Source organism: Pecten maximus, chromosome 8, assembly GCF_902652985.1.
Source record: "Pecten maximus chromosome 8, xPecMax1.1, whole genome shotgun sequence".
Classification (NCBI taxonomy): Eukaryota; Metazoa; Mollusca; class Bivalvia; order Pectinida; family Pectinidae; genus Pecten; species Pecten maximus.
Window position 1 is genome coordinate 13,736,613 of NC_047022.1, and position 20,398 is coordinate 13,757,010.

At 38.7% G+C, this 20,398-nt stretch overlaps 2 protein-coding genes across 4 annotated transcripts; both read right to left on the bottom strand.

Moving 5' to 3' along the window:
• Positions 1 to 2,542: 2,542 nt before the first annotated feature.
• On the bottom strand, positions 2,543 to 10,395 carry LOC117332512 (basic salivary proline-rich protein 1-like). Its single transcript, XM_033891445.1, has 4 exons — positions 10,141 to 10,395; positions 5,727 to 5,892; positions 4,707 to 4,856; positions 2,543 to 4,416 (listed from the first exon to the last, which is right to left on the bottom strand). Exons 3-4 carry the CDS (start codon positions 4,732 to 4,734, stop codon positions 3,314 to 3,316), a joined length of 1,131 nt encoding a protein of 376 aa, XP_033747336.1. The 5' UTR covers positions 4,735 to 4,856; positions 5,727 to 5,892; positions 10,141 to 10,395; the 3' UTR covers positions 2,543 to 3,313.
• Positions 10,396 to 12,739: 2,344 nt separating this feature from the next.
• LOC117332513 lies at positions 12,740 to 20,333 on the bottom strand. 3 transcript variants are annotated; one of them, XM_033891446.1, is made up of 5 exons: positions 19,629 to 20,333; positions 17,911 to 18,165; positions 17,389 to 17,502; positions 13,537 to 16,882; positions 12,740 to 13,400 (listed from the first exon to the last, which is right to left on the bottom strand). In XM_033891446.1, the coding sequence occupies exons 1-4, from the start codon at positions 19,639 to 19,641 to the stop codon at positions 14,157 to 14,159; spliced, it is 3,108 nt and encodes a 1,035-aa protein (XP_033747337.1). In that variant the 5' UTR covers positions 19,642 to 20,333; the 3' UTR covers positions 12,740 to 13,400; positions 13,537 to 14,156. The 3 variants fall into 3 exon arrangements, with proteins under 3 accessions (XP_033747337.1, XP_033747339.1, XP_033747338.1); XM_033891448.1 differs by having other exon boundaries at positions 12,982 to 13,298; positions 13,639 to 16,882; XM_033891447.1 differs by having other exon boundaries at positions 12,982 to 13,298; positions 13,503 to 16,882.
• Between the last annotated feature and the right edge of the window lie 65 nt (positions 20,334 to 20,398).

Sequence of the window (20,398 nt, forward strand, 5' to 3'; positions counted from 1 at the left end):
ACTGCCTGGCCTGTATTAGTCAAGGATGAAGTGGGCTTTTTTTTAGATAAATTACTTTGATAAACTTTTAAAGTCCCGGGAATCTGTGTTCAAATATACAGAATTTTTCACAATAACCAAAAGATAAGGGGTATTTTACGGGTATTAAAAGGTAAGGTGTAAACGGACTATAAATCAAAGATTGTTTGTTTTGTGATCAGATACATGCAGTATCCTTGTACATCTCCATATATGAAAATAATACAAAAAGATACCAAATAAAATTTTAATATTTTATTTAATATTTTTTCATTAGCACATAAATTAGCAAATAAAAAAAAAAAGAAGAGTATTATGACATGATACAATATTCAACAATAATATAAACACTGATTATCACACATGACAAGAGAGATGCTCATTCACGCTGTAATTAATATTGTTCTTTCAAAAGATGGAAGATTTGATATTATGTATAATCACAGACTTAGATATATATGTATTTCTAAGACTGTGGTCACGTGGCTGGCATCCCGCGGAGCATCTCTGGGTTTAGTAACTAGATGTAACGACGTGCTGGAAGGCAGTGGTGCGAGTTCTGTTTTAGCCCTGTATTTGACTTTCTGGAATGAACTATTGCTACCCGATTAGGATGTTAAACAATATTCAATGTAAGCCTGATCATTTGACCCTGCTAGAGCCATCAGGCGATTCGATACACTCGTAATACGAATCGTGTAACAAATAAAAACATGAATCGAGAAGAAACCTCGATAAACGACAGACTCTTGTCTCCTGTCACCGACATAGTGTAAAACAGAAATAAACACGCCAATCCCAAGAACTGAATATAGCATTTTAAACTGGATGTAATTCACGTATCTTACCTTTACTATATGATATGGCAGGGAATTACACTTCAAGGCCACATCCACACCCTCCCGCCGTCTCCAGTTGACATCCGGATGTGACTAATATTCAAAATGTTTGCCGGTGATAACTCTTCGGATAATTTTATTTTTGCGAAATAGATCTTGTATCGTAAATCAACAACAACATATTTGAACGCACAGAAACGTTCTGACATTAGAACTCATGTCCTGGTATATATTTGTCGTTATCTTGTTTGAGGGATGGCGAGTAAAATCAAAATAACAATTTGACGTCTGACTTATACGAGTTATCTCCCTTCCTACGACCACCTCTGCTTGAGATAGGCCTCTAGAGTAGTAATTTCAGGAAACTTAATCATTTAATTAATAGCCGTTTCCGTTAGAAACTAGAATACATTTCTTCCATAAGAAATACTTATGTCATAATTAGTTTGAACATGTTTTCTACTTTTCATTGGTAAATATTGGACGATGTCTTTCTGATGGTCTGATAAGGCTCTAGCTGTATAGCCATCCATTATTTAGACTGTTGGTTGTACCTTATACATGTAATACAATTTGCTGGAATAAGATCTATAGGATTTACATCGGCTGGTTATCCGAATCAAGAATGCCCGCATTGGTTATACTCTTTTAGAGTCACGTTTTACAGTATACGTTTAAGGAATGTCTATATATATTTCAGCGATGGATGTCTCATTTTACTACCGTAGGCCTATGATAATATATTGTGTCTTGGTTGGTACGTATCCATTAAAACACTTAATCTTATCATAAACTGGATATTCCAATCCGTAGAATGTCTTTCCTTAATAAACTATGCATATGCTGTCCAAGCATGGTTCTTTGATTCATTATAATATACATTTTATATTAGGCCTCATTATCGCTCATAATTTGATCTGCATAAAGATGAGCTCAGATTTAATCTGCCACCAGATTAAGACTCAACAATATATCTATACCCTAGAAAATTACTAAATAGATGGCTAACGCACGACACGCAGGTAGGTTTTGAAACGATATGCAGTATCTTATGGATGAATCATGATATTGGATGATAGGTACTTCCCTGGTTACGTTTCTCATATCATTTGAATGTATAATGGTATGTGGGTTTGTATGTATGCCTAGTTGTTCTGTAATAAATGTTTTACCAGGACGAGATATAGAGGACCGAGTGTACTGGAGTTGGATACTTGGATATACGACATGTTGATTAAAGGAAACCACCGTACACAACATATTATATCGATCTATTTTATAACTTCTTGTTTCACAAATGGCTATCAATGTCAGACATCGTAGAACATGAATATTCCTTAACATGACTTGTCTTCATTGTCGATGTGATAGCTAGACTACTTGAAAGACGTGGACATTCACACCCAAGTTTTTGAAGAAAATATCTTATACCGAGGGTCTAAGAATCACATATGGATCACATATATGATATCTTTGAAAGTAACAATAGCTACATACGGGCTAAACAAATAAAACAGGCCTGTAAAACAAGTCAGTTTTTCATATGTTCGTCACCGCTTTAGTACCAACTTCCGGCGTGTGGGTATACAGTGACTGTAATGGCGTCTCGCGTCCTCGAAATCTTCTTCCGGTTTATTACATATTTTCATATACCATAAATGTTCATGTTAACAGTAAGACAAATACGCAAATTAAGACTGTTTTTATTATCAATCATATGTAAAAATATATCTAGTGATAAATATCATACTTATATATTACATTTTATATTGAGCGTAAAAATCTAGCAGTATGGAGTACAGTGTGAATACATGAGGATCCTGCAGAAAACAATATGTCGTTAAAGCTTAACATGTTTTATTGATGATGATAATGATAATGAAGCGATACTAACGATTAAATGTAACTATTTATAGACAGGCATGTCGTGGAACGCCTCAACTTTCTTCGAAGTCTACACATTTTCTTTTAATGTGTACCACGGATAGTGATCTGTTCATTCCATAACTCTCAGTTGTACATAACAAAGAGAATTTTACCCACACGAATATGTTATTTTTTTAACAAACCCCATTACTCTTATAATGGCACCAATGGTTGATTTTGAGGTTTCTTTATAGTCTTCCTAGGTTAGCTTCCTCGGAGATAAAGAATTCTGAAAAACACTCAATATGTTCTCCTGATAGCGAAAACACAAAATACATCAGCCGTCATAGGTAACGTGGTGACGCGAAAACAAACACAATGATTATATTGAATGTCCTTCAATAAGATCGAGGTACGTGTTATTGAAACCATGGACAAGTGGTGATCCGACTGGTTTCGTGTAAGGAAAGTAGTCCCACACGTCGTTGTTTTGAGAATAACAATAAACAAATTGTGTAGGTGTTGCTAACAAAGTCGGTCATATCTGTGACTGTCTTGGTCCGCCAGAATTACCTAAAATAACGCCACGATTATCGTCTGCCGGCCGATAATCCCGGCCTTTGTCCAATTGGCATGTCTTTGTACTGAGGCTGTCGGGATGCACCACCCCTCTCCGGAGTTGAACTGTAGGTAGGATATCCCGGGCCGCCCCTACCCTCGTTTGTAGGGGGATAAGTAGGACGGGGTTCTCTCCTATATTGGGTATCGTTGTTTACATTTTGATATGCTGCTTGTTTGTCTGACGAATGTGACGTGTGTCTGTCGGACGGATATGACGTATTTCTGTTAGTTGGTTGAGACGGATATGACGTATCTCTGTTTGGCGGGTGCGATGTTTGTCTGTCTTGTTGATGCGCGGTATTTTTGTCCGATGAATGGGGTGGCTGTGATGTATATCTGTTAGGTGGTTTTGATGTTTGCTTGTCAGATTGATATGGTAAATTTCTACTTGGCGGTTGCTGTATATGTCCGTCTAGCGGATGTGACGTTTTACTTTCTCCGCCATATTGGTGAGGTTTAGCTGGCGGACCTAGTCTCGATTCAGATGGGAGTTTCTCTCTATCTCCTCTGTCCCTCTGCATGCCATACCGATCACGCTGGTTACCATTTTGAGGGGTTGTGTACGGATGCTCATCTTGTCTTTTACCTAACGCCTCGTATTGTTTATCGTTATGACTAATATATGGTTTAGTGTTGTCATATCCTTGAGCACCGCCACTCTGAGGGAGATGTTTATAGTTGGTATTTGACTGATTTTCTAGTCTAAAAGTGTTCAATTCAAGTGGTGGAGCGGATGGTGTGGAATCTTTGTAACTTTGGGATTGGGGAGGATCGAGTTTTCCATATTTGGGAGGTGGGTTTCCTTGTACTGTTCCCTCGCTTGAGGGAGTAGGATTTTTGTCTGTTCGTCTAGGAACAAGGTGACCGGGTCGGGGTGGCTTTGACAATTGTTCCTCGGTCATAGGCGTTTCTGTAGTCCTAGGGGTGCGGCGCCTGGATCTGGGGTAGTTTCCTTGGTCATCGCTGAACGCTCGATTCTGTGTACCCCCGTTTGGCACTTGGATGGTGGAGGGTCCATTAGGTGATGTCTGGCCATCCTGTCCTGTCTGGGGCTTTGGGCGACGACGACGTCCTGAGGAAGAAACAAAGCAAACTATTGACATATCAACTGCAAAGGTTGTAGACTAATGATACGCTAAGTGAACATCATTTGTTTTTTATTTCCAGTAATACTGCTATAGCTACAGAAAACAACTATTTAGTCATTAATGTAACAGGAGAAGGAGAAAATGTAGCAGAAAAACCGGGGTTCGAAACCGGAACCCTCCGAACACTAGACGGACACTCTACCACTGAGTTACCTGGTCGCCGATGATCGACCCAGTCCAGTTCCGCTACATTAATATATTATATATAACTTACGAGTTGACATCCTGTATAGTCGATACATTGCCCGGCCAACGGGGTCCTTGTCCCGTCGCCATCGTCCGTATACGTACACAAATATCACAAACAAGATGACAAGTCCAATCAGAATGCCCGAGTACAATGCCAGTCACGGCACCACTTCCTCTGTAACCATAGATACATATGAAATAATCAAAAACGCTTCTTTCAACTATAGCCACATAGCAAAGCATATAAACACGAAGCCGTGTAATCATTTCGCTGCTGCAATGTGATTGGCTGCCTCGAAGGAACAAAAAGTACCTTAAGATAGCCAGCCAATGACATTGCAGCTGTGCAATGTCCACACGAGTGATATTCGAACAATAAACAACAGGAAATTGACTGTCTTTGTGGATGAAATTGATTTTCTTCGGCGTATAAGAATATAAAATGTATCGATATGGAGAGCTCAACACCATATGTGCCCGAAGTAAAATCATCAAAGGGGAATAACTCCACAAATAAGAGGGTAAGGGGTATGATTTTGGTATGCGACACTCCGGCTCACCAATATGTATATTTGTGTCAAGTATGGAGAGCCTCGGTCGAGTAGTACTAGAGTTATGGTCCGGACAAGTAAAATCATCAAAGGGGAATAACTCCACAAATACGGGGGTAAGAGGCATGATTGTGGTATGCGACACTCCGTCTCATCAAGATGTATGTTTGTGTCAAGTATGGAGAGCCTGGGTCGAGTAGTATTGGCGTTATGGTCCGGACACCATATGTGCCCGCCCGCCCGCCAACATATTTCGTCTGGCGTATAAAAAGAACAGAAGAAATTTTTGCATACTCACCAGAATTATGATTTTTATTAGGAAGCCTCAGTAGGTATGATTTTTGAACATGGCGAGCATTCCTCCCTTCTGTACAAATCTAACCCCTTAAAACAGGTAAAATATTCTATATACACTAGGAAATATCCAAATGCCCATCACATGTTACGATGTCAGGTCCCCGTGATTTACATCTAATACTCTTTTCCGTACTTACAGATGTCCGTCCGCATTCCGGAATGTAGAATCACACTGGTCGCAGCAGTACACGTTAGGATAGTGACCACAGCACGCTATCTCACAGGTCTGGTCGACATAGCTCGGTACTTCAGCACTAAGATTGTAGTACAATCTGATAACACACTCCGCCTCCACCCTCGGTCCTATCAATGGTTAAATACATATTCAAAGTTTGCTTATTCCATAGGACTTTAACTTGATAGAAAGTTACAATTGTAAGCTGCATACTTATCACACAATAAAGCAACACGTAAAGATATGTAACCACAATAATGACACAGCATCGCAGACCTGTATATATTTATTACATAATGCGTTTGATTTTCCTTAACTATACGCATAAGGTATATTATGAACTATTGCACGGCTAAAATGACTATTGCACGGTCACGTGCGAACTATTGAACACCTGTGACGCTTCGGAATTTGGTCACGTGCGAATTATTGAACATCTATGACGTTTCGGAGTTTAGTCCTACCCTTTCAAGCGTCAAAGTTACTCAGATGTCAACACAGCCAGACGACAATTATGGCGACTTCTAGGCCTACAGGAAAGTCGAGATTTCAGTGATTCTAAGTGTGTTTCAGTGATTATGTAATAAAACAAGTATATCATGGGTGTCCTTGCAATAGTCCAGAATATTTGACACGAGGTACTGGTAATCGACCGCAGTTCTATTGCACACGGCCTTCGGCCCCGTGCAATAAAACAGCGGTCGATTACTAGTACCTCGTGTCAATATTCTGGACTATTGCGCAGACACCCATAATATATTTGTATATTTTTGTGACAGTCATATTAAAATGAAGTCGAGGATGGAGGAAAAAACAAATACAACATGATCTTACGATGATCAACTACAGATTCCATTTGAAGGGTAACATCATTATATGAAATTGTTAGGAAACCCACAGTGCACAAAGGCTGACTAAAATATTTACAGACTCCCCAAAGCCCTTACCACCTCCAACCCGTTTAAAATCTTATAATGCACTGATGTGTAAATAGGGAAGTAAAAAATTACAAGCGGCGGTTTCCTATTGATATCGACAGCCTAATCCCCCCTCCTTCACCCTCTCAGACTGTTCAGCAGTTTGAAAGGAACAGTTCACTAAATATATTTTTATCGAATACGTCAATGCTTCTGTTATATCATGAATATGTTGAAATTCAGATATAACAATCTGCTATGAACACATCGGCGAACAATAAGTCCCTGTTCGAAGATTTCATCTTTTATGTCAAAAAGAGTGTCATTGAGTCTCAAAGAATGTATTCAAATTCAAATATTTTCTTTATCGATAGTTTGACAAGCCAGTTATTGATTTGATTGAAATGGCTATTGGTGGTTTCTTAAGACAATTGATGATTCTGTAAGGCAAATGTTGGTTTAATAGGACAATTGGTGAGTTGGTAAGACAATTGACGGGGTGGTAGGAGAATGGGTGCATGGTTAGATTTTGGCAAGACCATTGAAGATTTGGTAAGACAATTGTTGATTTGTAAGACAGTTGGTGGGTTTTTAAGACGAGGGATGGGCTGGTAAGACAATTGATGTTTTTGCAAGACAATTGTTGGTTTAGTAAGACATTTGTTGGTTTGGTAAGACAATTGATTGTTTGGTAAGACAATAGTGATCTGGTACGACAAATGTTGGTTTGGTAAGACAATTGTTGGTTTGGTATGACAATGGATGGTTTAGTAAGACAATTGGTTGTTTGGTAAGACAATTGGTTGTTTGGTAAGACAATGGATGGTTTGGTAAGACAATTGGCGATTTGGTACGACAAATGTTTGTTTGGTAAGATTATTGATGGTTTGATAAGACAATTGGTTGTTTGGTATGACAATAGATGGATTGGTTAGACAATTATTTGTTTCTTGACTGCAAAATAAAATAAAACCGAGTTTTAGAAACATGTTTATTATTATTATACCTTATGTAAGATTATCGTCTTATTATTGGTCAATTCCTAATCACATGACCTGAAACAATATGCAGTGTCAGAAACAGCGGTCAACATTGCCGTGGGATATTGCAATGTTCCCCGCTCCGCCCGAAAACACACGATTGTTTCTTACGGAAAATCCCGAACATTGAGAAGGGAGACAATTCTTACAAACACAACAGTGACACAGACAAATTGTAAACATGGAGCAGACGTCCAAGAGGTTTGCCCCAATATTTGAGGATATCGATAAATTGATATCTATTCGGTATAATAAAATAAATAGTGCCCTTGTCTGAGGGGAATATGGAGGATTGTTTCCCCTCGAGAACATTATCTTCCCTCGCCTATCGGCTCGAGAAGATAATGTTCCCTCGGGGAAACAATCCTCCATATTCCCCTCAGACAAGGGCACTATTTATATAATATGTCCCTGGAACTATGAATATGTACCAAGTCATATAAATATCATGTCCTGCCAAAGGCGACTTCAGTGTTTTTATGTATATCTATTTTTAATATTTGAAATGTAAATATTTATAGTGTCTCAAAACATAAATCTTATCTTATAAAAGTTCTGGTAGTATTTGAGTATCTACGTTTTGTGGTCGATATTGCTAGTGTACGTGTGTACCTGTTTACAGGTATTAATCGGGCACGACTTGGGGCCGTCATTACGACAATCAATACATCTCGGCCAGGATGTATTTGACGTACAACTGTATACATTGTTTATATCGATTGAGCCCTCTGTCTCCCATATAATGGTCATATACGTCCCTGAAAACGACATGTTTCATTATATCTTAATGTTTAAAATGTTTAGGGATCATGACAACTATTGGTTGGAGCATATGCAACCAAGTGGTTCAACAATTCCGCGAAAAGCAATAATCCTCTTCAACAATGCCGAGGAAAGGACCAACCCTTTTCAACAGTTTCGAGAAAAACATATAGATCTCATTTACACATCCAGTCATACTGTTTTATGATGGCCAGATATTACAACTTTGGCAGAGTGCAACACAAGTGTGGCGAGGAACGTTAAATGTATAAAACAAAAATGTTATGCATGTAGTATACAATTTATCGAATCACTCAGAATGTATTAACATAAGTAAGACACAACTGCGCCTGTCCAAAATAAAAACAGTAGATAAAATGTCCGTGTTTGTACAGAAACACCATTACGACTGACAGTAATTACATATGTCAATAAAACCCAGAGGCACAGCTGGACATACAATACACAACGATATAGAGTGTACAGTGTACATCATAATCATATATGTTGATTTGTTAGGTATATGTGTAGTTGGACCTATCCTAGTGTGTGTAGCACAGGGATATGATAATTTGTTATGTATATGTGTATTTGGACCTATCATAGTGTGTGTAGCACAGGGACCTGATAATTCGTTAGGTATATGTGTATTTGGACCTATCCTAGTGTATGTAGCACAGGGATCTGATAATTTGTTAGGTATATGTGTATTTGGACCTATCATAGTGTGTGTAGCACAGGGACCTGATAATTTGTTAGGTATATGTGTATTTGGACCTTTCATAGTGTGTGTAGCACAGGGGCCTGATAATTTGTTATGTGTATGTGTATTTGGGCCTATCATAGTGTGTGTAGCACAGGGACCTGATAATTTGTTAGGTATATGTGTATTTGGACCTATCATAGTGTGTGTAGCACAGGGACCTGATAATTTGTTAGGTATATGTGTATTTGGACCTATCCTAGTGTGTGTAGCACAGGGACCTGATAATTTGTTATGTGTATGTGTATTTGGACCTATCCTAGTGTGTGTAGCACAGGGACCTGATAATTTGTTAGGTATATGTGTATTTGGACCTTTCATAGTGTGTGTAGCACAGGGACCTGATAATTTGTTAAACGTGTATTTGGACCTATCCTAGTATGTATAGCACATATTCAAACGTCTTGGGGGAGGGGTGTAGATTAGGGGGTTAACACCGAGGGTTATCAACTGTACCAAATGTTAATCTAAACCCATAAGGTGATAAACAAATTGGAATCGATCTAAATAACGTAGCCTGTATCAAATTAACATGTCCCTGTGTCTAGCGCCACTCAATAGCCCGAAGCTCGACTCATTTCCCTCCGAAAATAACTATCGACTACCACATTAATATTTTAGGTGATAAGGTTTTTACTGTACACATAACCGCCAAGGTGTGACATAGGTTTACCTGACGTAAATATGCGAAACACATGTACATATATCAACCTCACACACGGGTTACTCACACTATCGGCCTAGATTGATTTAACCTAGAATCCTACATTACCGATTTCCCTATATACGATCAGCGTGAATGTTGGTGAGGGGTTAAGGCCCATGTGCACTCCTGTATATAGAAGTGAAAGGCTCTAGACAATAACAATAGAAAGACTTAGAGTAAGTACAAACCACATGACAGAATGGCGAACAGCTGTATGACAAATACAGGTAAACATCCTCGAATTATTTTCCGACCAGGTACGTCCACCAGTCGGTCCATCCGTCCTCGGGTGTCTGTCACTTCAGGACGGTTAGAGATTTACTCGGCCTCCATTACGGCTACCCCGGTATTTCCATAGATAACAACATCGCACAGGTAGTGACGTTGTGTAGACACTGGTGTGGAGCGTGTGTGCTGTACTCAGGTGTGTCGTGTCTCCTGTCTCGTGTGCCACAGGTGTAATACACAAGGTATGACATTCCTACTGTATTACTCCATATCACATGGTGCAGTGTGTACACAATGGTGCGTAATGTACCACAGGTATTTGTATTTTTATATTGAAAAATAAAAATGCTAATGAAACGCCTCCGTTGAGGTCTTTACTTTGAAAAGACCTGTACAAGATTTATCATTATCATTTTTGTTTTTCAATATAAACTTAGTATAACTTCGTATATTCTGAACGCAGGCATACTTGCCTCTATGTTCAGATCTTTGTCCATAAAGCTACAAAATTCCTCTGAATATATCAGCGTTTTCGAGTAGGGTTCAAAATATGAAATGAATATCAGGACAGCAGCATTTTATTATTCCAGAAAATGATAATATCGCGAAAAGAAATAGAGGATATCTAACAGTGTCTTCAGTAATACCAAATATATTTCACTCGTGCGGCTAATATTTTGATATTTTTCACGAGTGCGCAGCACGAGTAACAAAATATTAGCCGCACGAGTGAAATATATTTGGTATTACTGAAGACACTGTTAGATATTCTGTTTATTACATTTTTTATCAACGAAAAACCTACCCCGTATGTTAACTAGGCCTACAGCGATACTTTGTAAACAAAAAAAGTAGTTCCCCTTGTCCAGGTGCTGACATATGTCGGACTTTCTGATTGGTCAATTATTTTTGTATTTTCTAATCATTAATTTGATTGGTCAAATCAGCAACAGTGATATTTTTCACTGATATTTTTCACAAGTAAAAAATATCACTTTTATAGAATGAATCATTTTTTGATATTTCACTGGTAAAAATGTAATAAATCAAAATATTATCAGATCAATTTATGGTTAAATTTAAGGCGTTGGTGTGTCACGTCCTGGGGTAGGGATGTACAGTGTACAGTATAAATGACGTGGATACTTTTGTTAAATTATATTTAATAGTGTTGAGTTAATTAATTTCACAAGTGATTTCAATTCAGCATCTACCACAAAATAAAAAGGGCATCAAACTTGAATGTACTGGGTCTTTCATAATAGTATCTAGATATATATTTCCCCATTTTAATGATATTGGTTGATCACTACAATTAATTAATAATAATGGAACTCGTCTCCTATTTCGTTCAGGTTGCAAAGACTACATATTCCATTTTCTTTGCATGGGGATGTTATTCCATCTTCCGTATTCAATTGGTAATTTAATGCTACAAGTTCGAAATTATGTCATATCCTTGGGCCAAAACATACAATTCTACTGGCGTTGGTGTGTCACGTCCTGGGGATAGACCTTAACATTTTAATGGCGTTGGTGTGTCACGTCCTGGGGACAGACCTTAAAATTTTAATGGCGGTATGTCAAATCCTGGGGACAGACCTTAAAATTTTAATGGCGTTGGTATGTCAAGTCCTGGGGATAGACCTTAAAATTTTAATGGCGTTGGTATGTCAAGTCCTGGGGATAGACCTTAAAATTTTAATGGCGTTGTTGTGTCACGTCCTATGGGGTAGAACATGAATTTTAATGGCGCTGGTGTGTCACGTCCTGGGGACAGACCTTACAATTTTAATGACGGTGTGTCACGTCCTGGGGGCAGACCTTAAAATTTTAATATCGTTGGTGTGTCACGTCCTGGGGGCAGACCTTAAAATTTTAATGGCGTTGGTAAGTCACGTCCTGGGGGCAGACTATAATTGTAGAATATAAATTTTATTGGCGTTGGTGTGTCACGCCTTATGGGGTAGAGCATACACTTCTATTTGCGCTGGTGTGTCAAGTCCTGGGGGCAGTTCATTCAGTTTAAATGGTGTTGGTGTATCTCGTCCATGGGGATAGAACCCAAAGCCTTGCTCACAGGGTCGAACGCTCAACTCAAATATCAAACGGTAAACCGTGTCAAGGAAGAGGTTGGGAATGAAATGTTATATGACAGACGAACAGCATCAAATATTTGGTTACATCCACTCAAGCAGCAGGTACAATTCTTACTACATATCTGGAGGACACACCAGTCATTGTGAACAATCAGAGCAATGCAGATATCTTATCGCTTCAGAAATCATTTCTGGGAAGTACCTAAGCGAAGTACGTCGAGTCCGTGAGGAAGTGTGGAGATACAGGATGCTTTCCAGGAGCTGGGGTCTAACAAAGATGTTCAAGTCACTTCAAATAATACATAAAAACACTAGGAAAGGACAGACGAAATATATAACAACACAGGGAATGGACAGAAGAAATATGGATAGAAATAAGAGATGGAACAAAAACGACAAAGTCTATCGATATAATAATAAAACCATAATTCAAAGGATCACTCGTAAAAGATGAAGTCACTTTTCCAATAGAAGCATTTCTTTTTTATTTCATAAAAAGGTATATATATATATGTGTGGATGTATAAAATATTCCTGATAGTAAGAAAGAAATATGTATTTGTATCTTTGTTTATGGACAAGTCAAATTCTGTTTACAGCGACAAGTATACGTTTATGTTTGTATTTACGTTTTTATCCAAGGGATACACATAACTACATTGGGCAGTTTCTACGATATTAACCATAGTAATCTTATATTTATTTTTTGTACTTCATCCTACAATATTGAATATCAACCAGCTTCTGTAAAACGAGATGGTATCTATATATATTGGATTTATCAAAAGGAATCATGGCTACCAAAGTAATGCGCAAATCAAAAGGATGTCTGTACATATCACGTATATCCGGTTATATAGAATGGTGTTGATTTATTCAGACCTATCAGAGGCACATGTCTTTATCGTATTCAAACCGCATCAGAGACACGTGTTTCTATCGTATTCAGACATATCCGAGACATGTGTCCCTATCGTATTCAGACCTATCAGAGACACGTGTCTATAAGATATTCAGACCTATCAGAGACACGTGTCCCTAACGTATTCAGACCTATCAGAGACACGTGTCTCTATCGTATTCAGACCTATCAGAGACACGTGTCTTTATCGTATTCATACCTATCAGAGACACGTGTTTCTATCGTATTCAGACATATCAGAGACACGTGTCCCTATCGTATTCAGACCTATCAGAGACACGTGTCTCTATCGTCTTCAGACCAATCAGAGACACGTGTCTTTATCGTATTCATACCTATCAGAGACACGTGCCTATATGGTATTCAGACCTATATGAGAACCGTGCCTATATGGTATTCAGACCTATCAGAGACACGTGCCTATACAGTATTCAGACCGTATCAGAGACATGTGTCTATACGATATTAAGACCTATCAGAGACACGTGTCTATACGATATTCAGACCTATCACCCGACATTAAAGTTGTAATAGACATATATTGATAAGATGTCCGAAATATTTGAAGAAATATCCGTCCTCGTTGGGACTATGTAAAGACACATGTCTACGTTGTAAAGTGTATACACATTGCATTAGAAACACACGATATTTAGACCGTTTTCGCGCAAAAAAATATCCTCATGTGATACAGCTTGTTTTAGAGATACATCTCTATGTATTATACAAACCGTCTTAGAGACGCATGACAGCATGGTATTCAGACTAAATTAGATACATGTATCTACATGATATTCAGACTGCAAACTAATCAGGCTCCAATATACTGTGATACGGCCATTCAGATGACCTTCAGCGAAATGATAATCAAACTATAGTTCATTTAGTCTGATAGACGGTAAGACATTTATCCGTAACTAGTCCTTTCAATTGGTATCAAATACAGTGTCCCCTGTCATTCAAAAGCATTTTTATCAAGACTATTTCCACGGAGGTACCTCTTGATTCGACTTCTTCTAGATGACCAGTTAGGCACGAGGTCATCTGGTTTCTTGTTGTCATTGTCTGTATCCGCAGAAGCAGCGCCTTTACTCATTAACAGACGGACGGCGTTAGGGCGGCACCATTTGCAGGCGTAGTGTAAGGGACGCCAGCCCCGTTCATCAACACAGTTCACATCAATGTTACAATCTAGAAGATAATTTGCACATTCATCGTTACCGTGCTGACTGGCGTAGTGAATGGGTTGTTTCCCTTTGTCGTCCACAGATGTAATGGATGCTCCCTTGGCAACCAACATCTTGACAACATCGATATTGCCCCGTCCACACGCATAATGAATGGGTTGCTTCCCCTGATGTCCTCGATGATTCACGTCAATGCCATGGTTTACAAGCGCCTGTAGACATTTCAGGTTCCCACTCTCACAAGCATAAAATACAGGCTGGTGTCCATGGTCATCCGTAATATTAGGGTTCGCTCCCTTAGACAACAGCAACGTCACGCAATCTAATCGTCGATCTCGAGCCCAGGCGCAAGCATAATGAAGGGCTGTTTTACCATAACTGTCCACAGCGTTCACATCGCTAACTACGTTCAAGAGAAGCTCGACACATTGAAAGGAGTTGCTTCCGTCAGATTCCGAACTATGCCCTTTACAGACGGAGTGTAGAGGTACACACATAGACGCGTCTTCTCTATCGGGATCTGCACCATTACTTAAAAGAATCGCCACGTTCTTGGGTAAATTCGCCTTACATGCGAAATGTAGAGGAGTTGCCCCCATGCTATCCGGAGAGTTAGTGTATGCCCCCTTGGATACAAGGTGTCTTATGAGGTCTGGGTAATCTGCAGTTGACGCGTAATGTAGTACAGTCTTATCCATCCTGTCAGTTACGTTCAACCGAATTCCTTCCTGCAGCAGAAATTGAACACACTCAAGACTTCCAGCCTTGCCCGCATAGTGGATTGCTTGTTTGCCGGTATTGTCCTTCACCGACAATGACGCATTATTGGTACCGAATTCTTTTAGAATATCTAGATGACCGAATTCACTCGCGAAATGCACTGCCTGTTTACCGTTGTGATCTTGGAGATTAACATCCGCCCCATGACGGAGCAATAGTTTAACTAAATCTAGGCTGCCTTTCTTACACGCGACATGGAGACATCGATCACACATGGACCCATACGCAAAGTTAACCATCGCGCCGTTGTCTAGTAACACTTGCACAACATTCAAGTGTATCCGATTGACAGACTCCATCATACAGATGTCTGGTATAGACAGGCGAGATGCGTATTCCAGGTTGTTGTTATCTTTCAATATCTTCTGCTTTTCCATGAGAGCTTTTACGAGAGAGACAAGCCCATTTTGACAAGCCAAAAACAGAACGGTTTCTTCAAAATGGCTCGTTGACGAGGTCTTTGATTCTACACTAGTGAGCAAATCCATTGCAGCTTGTGGAGGTAGTTTCATTACCCGGTCAGCAAAAGCCAACTGCATACCCACGTCTCGGATACTCGGATTGATGAACATAGCCCGGATTATACCACGTGACGCGTCTTTAATCCACCTAGCGGCCAACACGTGATACTTCGATTTCTTCAATATAATAACGTCGGCGAGACTGTTTGAATTTGCGTCAGGAATATGTTCTGTTCTTATCCTCTTCTCTATGAAGGTCGACGACGCCACCCGAATTATTTCATTGGGATAGCGTGTACCGAATAGCAGACAAATAGTATCAAAGATGGCGTCATGGATAAATCTAAATTCTTCCTCTATTTCTTCAACGTAAACACCGATCATTTCGTCGAGACAATCAACCACTTTGCCACCCTCAGATGCCCGAATACCGTACACCTTCAGGATTGTCTGGAATTTTGTTTGCACCTGTTCATCACACGGTGAGAACTGATCAAAGACATCCCGCGGAAGCCTACCGTCAAACATCATGATAAGCACCAAGCCACAGAACGCGTGAACATCGGTTGTGGCCAAAAGTTGTAACTGGCTGTGCAAGATAGAAAGCGTCTGGTCTAAGTACACGTCTAATTCCTGCATACGTTTGTCATTGGCAAACATCTTACAAAGGAGAGGGAAGCCGGGTACATAAACGTTTGCATTTGTTAATCCTAACTGTGGCGGGAAAAGGCCATGTCCTTGGCAATGATTTGCAGCTATCCTTTTTTTCTCTATCATACTGAGGCGATATTCATCCCCAGAGAGGTCGACAAGATTGTCCCGGTAAGAAGGACATTTATACAATAATGACTGACACTTCATGTAAACATGCTTTCGTGATGTTAAGAGAAGTTTGCACTTGTCCAGTTTGATGAGGCTTTCAATTTTATCATGAAGTCGCGTCCATGTTTCCAAAAGTCTCATATTCATTGTTGGTGTTCCAAAAGCATCATCCACAAAATATACTATTTGCTTTTCGTCGTCATAGATACGTTCTATGAGGGCAGGGTCGGATAAAACAAGAACGGCTAAACCTTCATTTTGGAGCTGGTTCAGTAGGTTAACAGCTATGGCAGACTTTCCATCACCCGGGTTACCAATTAGAGTTATCGTTCCTTTCGAGGAAAGGAGGTTGAACGCCTCTTTTGCAGCACGTGTATTGACAAATTGACTTTTATCTTTCATTTGGAACTCTAGAAATCTCTGGGTCTGATCTGTAAACAAAAAATGGATTATTGACCGTTCTTGTACAGTATGACATTTTGATGAGCAACCCCAACACCATCCCTCATACACTGTCCTTACAATAGATTGCTCTTACATGAAAATCTTCATATTTTCATCAAATTCAAAGAGCATTTTAAATGGTTATAAAAGCATTTTAAACTACATACAACACTGATTTTTTTCGCTCTCTTTTTTGTTTGTTTTTGTTTGTTTTTGTTTTTGTTTTGTTTTTTTTTTGTCTCGAAAATGTATTTTCAATTGTCAATGCTGCCCTCAAGCATCACTGACCGGTCCTAGATACACAAAATAGCTGTATGGTGTAGTCTCATACTTATCATTCGACAATTCTGTGGCAATAATCGTATTTAAATGTCACTGTTTTGTTAACGTATGTGTCGTTTGGACAGTCTTTATCAGCATTCCGTTGTGGAGTAAAAACCAACCTTCCTTGGGCAGTCAGATGTCTTAAGAAAAGTATATACATAACACGTACCCATGTACATCTGCATGTCGCCCTGTATATGACCAAAGCGGATCTTTCTCAGTGTGGCGTGGAAATCGACCAGGTTTCCATTGCTTTCATTAACTTGGGGTCCCGTATCCGGATCTGTTTGGAGTTCAAAAATTAACATTAGTACCGAGTAAACAACTACTCTTCAAAGAAGAAGTGTTAAAAGCTAAAAACAAAAAGGTAAAAAGAAAACCCAAGCAAACAGACAAAACACACACAAAACAAAACATTCTTATGTGTGAATATCACGAGACCACTGTCGATAAAGTTTACATTTTTTAATTCTTATAGTGAGTGTTAACATGAAAACGTCGTGTCCATATATAATAGCAGTGCATTGACGATACTTACCTAATAAGGAAGTGTTACGAAATAAATCTAGGGGAAAATTATTCAGCTAAAATAATATATGGCAACTAAAATCTAAACTTCGATTTGCAAGGATTCAGTACGTTTGCAAACTGAGAAAATGGACCTAACACTTTAAACCAAACAGTGCCATACCATCGAAATCACTGTTGAGCTTCTGTACCAAGTCGTAGCGGTCAACTCCCGCCAAAGACCGCGTCAGCAGCGGAAGAGGATCAACGCGATGCTTCAAGACCGTCTCGTGCCACTTGGCAAGCATGCACGCGATGCATTGTTGTATGTTGTAAGGGAAAGCTGATCGGAGGTGGTCCAGCTGAGAATCACTGAAGCCCAACTCGTAGGCCAAAAGACTCCACTCTTTCCCGATCTCTAGCGACAACTGGCCAAAATCTGTGGATAAATTATTACACAATATAACATTGCTTCACCCAGATAAGATATGGAAAACTCTCCTCTCAAAACAATTTGAATTGATAAGCCTAAATTTGCTTGGATAATGTACTCTTACAATGACATATTGATTTTACGGTCGATTGTACATGATACGTTAGAATACATTTTGATATAAATGTTGACTTATAACCTTTTGGTTTTCTTAATTTTCTGGATTTCAACACTATTGCCCACTCGTATTATAACGAATCCTGTATGCATAATTATATATACCGTGTGTAATGCGTCACAATAGCGAGAGTTTGTTTTCTGTCGACGAATTATTGCAGTTATGCAGTAATTCTTAGTGTCGACTTTTGCAGGCTGACAGTCGAACTTTGATATTTTTTATACTTTGATCAATCTATCTGAGAGTGATCACCAAAACGTAAAAATGGAAAAAAAGTAACTGACCACTGTCCATATTGACACATTAACAAGCAGATAGTCTTCCTGTGTTCTCCGACATCTTGTAAATGAACTATGTTATAATATATATGTACATTATAATCCTATATGCTGCATGCTGAATACAGAATAAATAAAATTGTAAAAGTGTATCTTTTGTATCGGTAACCTCAGCTTTCTACCTGTATTTTGAACAACAACTATTTGATCTAAAGGTGACGTATTGCCTTGGAAGATATTCGGACAACAAAACATCAAGTTGAAAGTCGGAAAGGCGATTGCAGTATGCATTAATCAAATATGAAATATATGCTAGATTACAAGTAAAAGTTTGTGTGGCTCTTCAGAAGTGTATAGATACATATAAGCCTACATTAGCATTAAACACAAAGGTCCAAAGTCAAGGGTTTCAGTCGATTACGTACTTATCTAAATATATCTATAATATCTCTAAGTATATTTTTAATTGTCTGTGTCGCTAGTACAAACATTTGATAGCGATGTAACTGCGTTGTAAAAACATAACAACATGTACAGTGTACACTGTGATACCAACAACATCGGTGATGAACTTCATTATTTATCATAAAATGCCCATTTGCGACTGTTAAACGAAAAGTATATCATAAAAAATACTTTCATTCCATACTAATATTTTTAAATAGACACTGCTGATTGACTCTATCAACATAAAAACTCTAATAATTTATGTAAAGTTATCAAAGTACTGTTTTAAAAAGTTTTTATTTGTCCTCCATATAGATATATATTGTTTTTGTTGAATGTTGCAAATATGTATTGAGAAGGGAATAGATAAAATATAAAGCACGTTCATGTACAGCAGTATTTTATAGTTTCTATATGCAGTTGCTCATCGTCCTAGACACGATATAAGGTACATGTACGCATTACACACATAAAGGGCATACCGATCTACGTCATTGACCACATAACATCACATATAGTGTGTTTACGGTCTATTGCCTACACATGTGGATATATAAACTACTTACATTTAACGTCCATATTTGACCGGAAGTGGTCTCCTGGTGTTTAACATCGTCACGCATGTCGGCCAATCATCATCAGTGTGTTGTTTAAAGTCGCATGTCGATTTCGTCCTCATTTGGGTGGAGCCTCTCCTACACATGTTGACACATATTGTCTTTGCTAATAGGTCTGGTGTACGTTTTACTACCTTCACTAAACCGATCCCTCTTCTAAACTCAGTAAGTTTTATCTACACAATATAGATCCTGGTTTCCACGAACTTTCAACCAACAGGTCACATTGATGAGAGCTGTGTTGCACTTAATATACAACGACCCACCACTAGTAAAATTAGCACTCAAAATGTCACGTTTAACAGTTCAAGGTCACTGATGCGTGGCGTAATAGGAAACCAGCATTTATTTCTCTAGTGTGCGAATTTTTCAGTGGGCCACACAAACTCTGTCTTTGAAAGTTTCAGAGAAAGAAAGATAATCATGTATATTCATTGCTATTCGCGAAAGTATATAAATTCCATACTTGTAACTTTACGTTAAAATATTAAAAATGAAATACAAAATTGAAGTTGAAAAAATTATTAGTTACGTTTTGCATGTGACATAATAAAACGAGTACTCCTATCTATTCAAATAGACACAACCATAATAGCAATTAATAATTACTTCAGCTATAATAACACACACACACACACACACACACACACACACACACGCACACACACCCACACACACCCACACACACACACACACACCCACACACACACACACACACA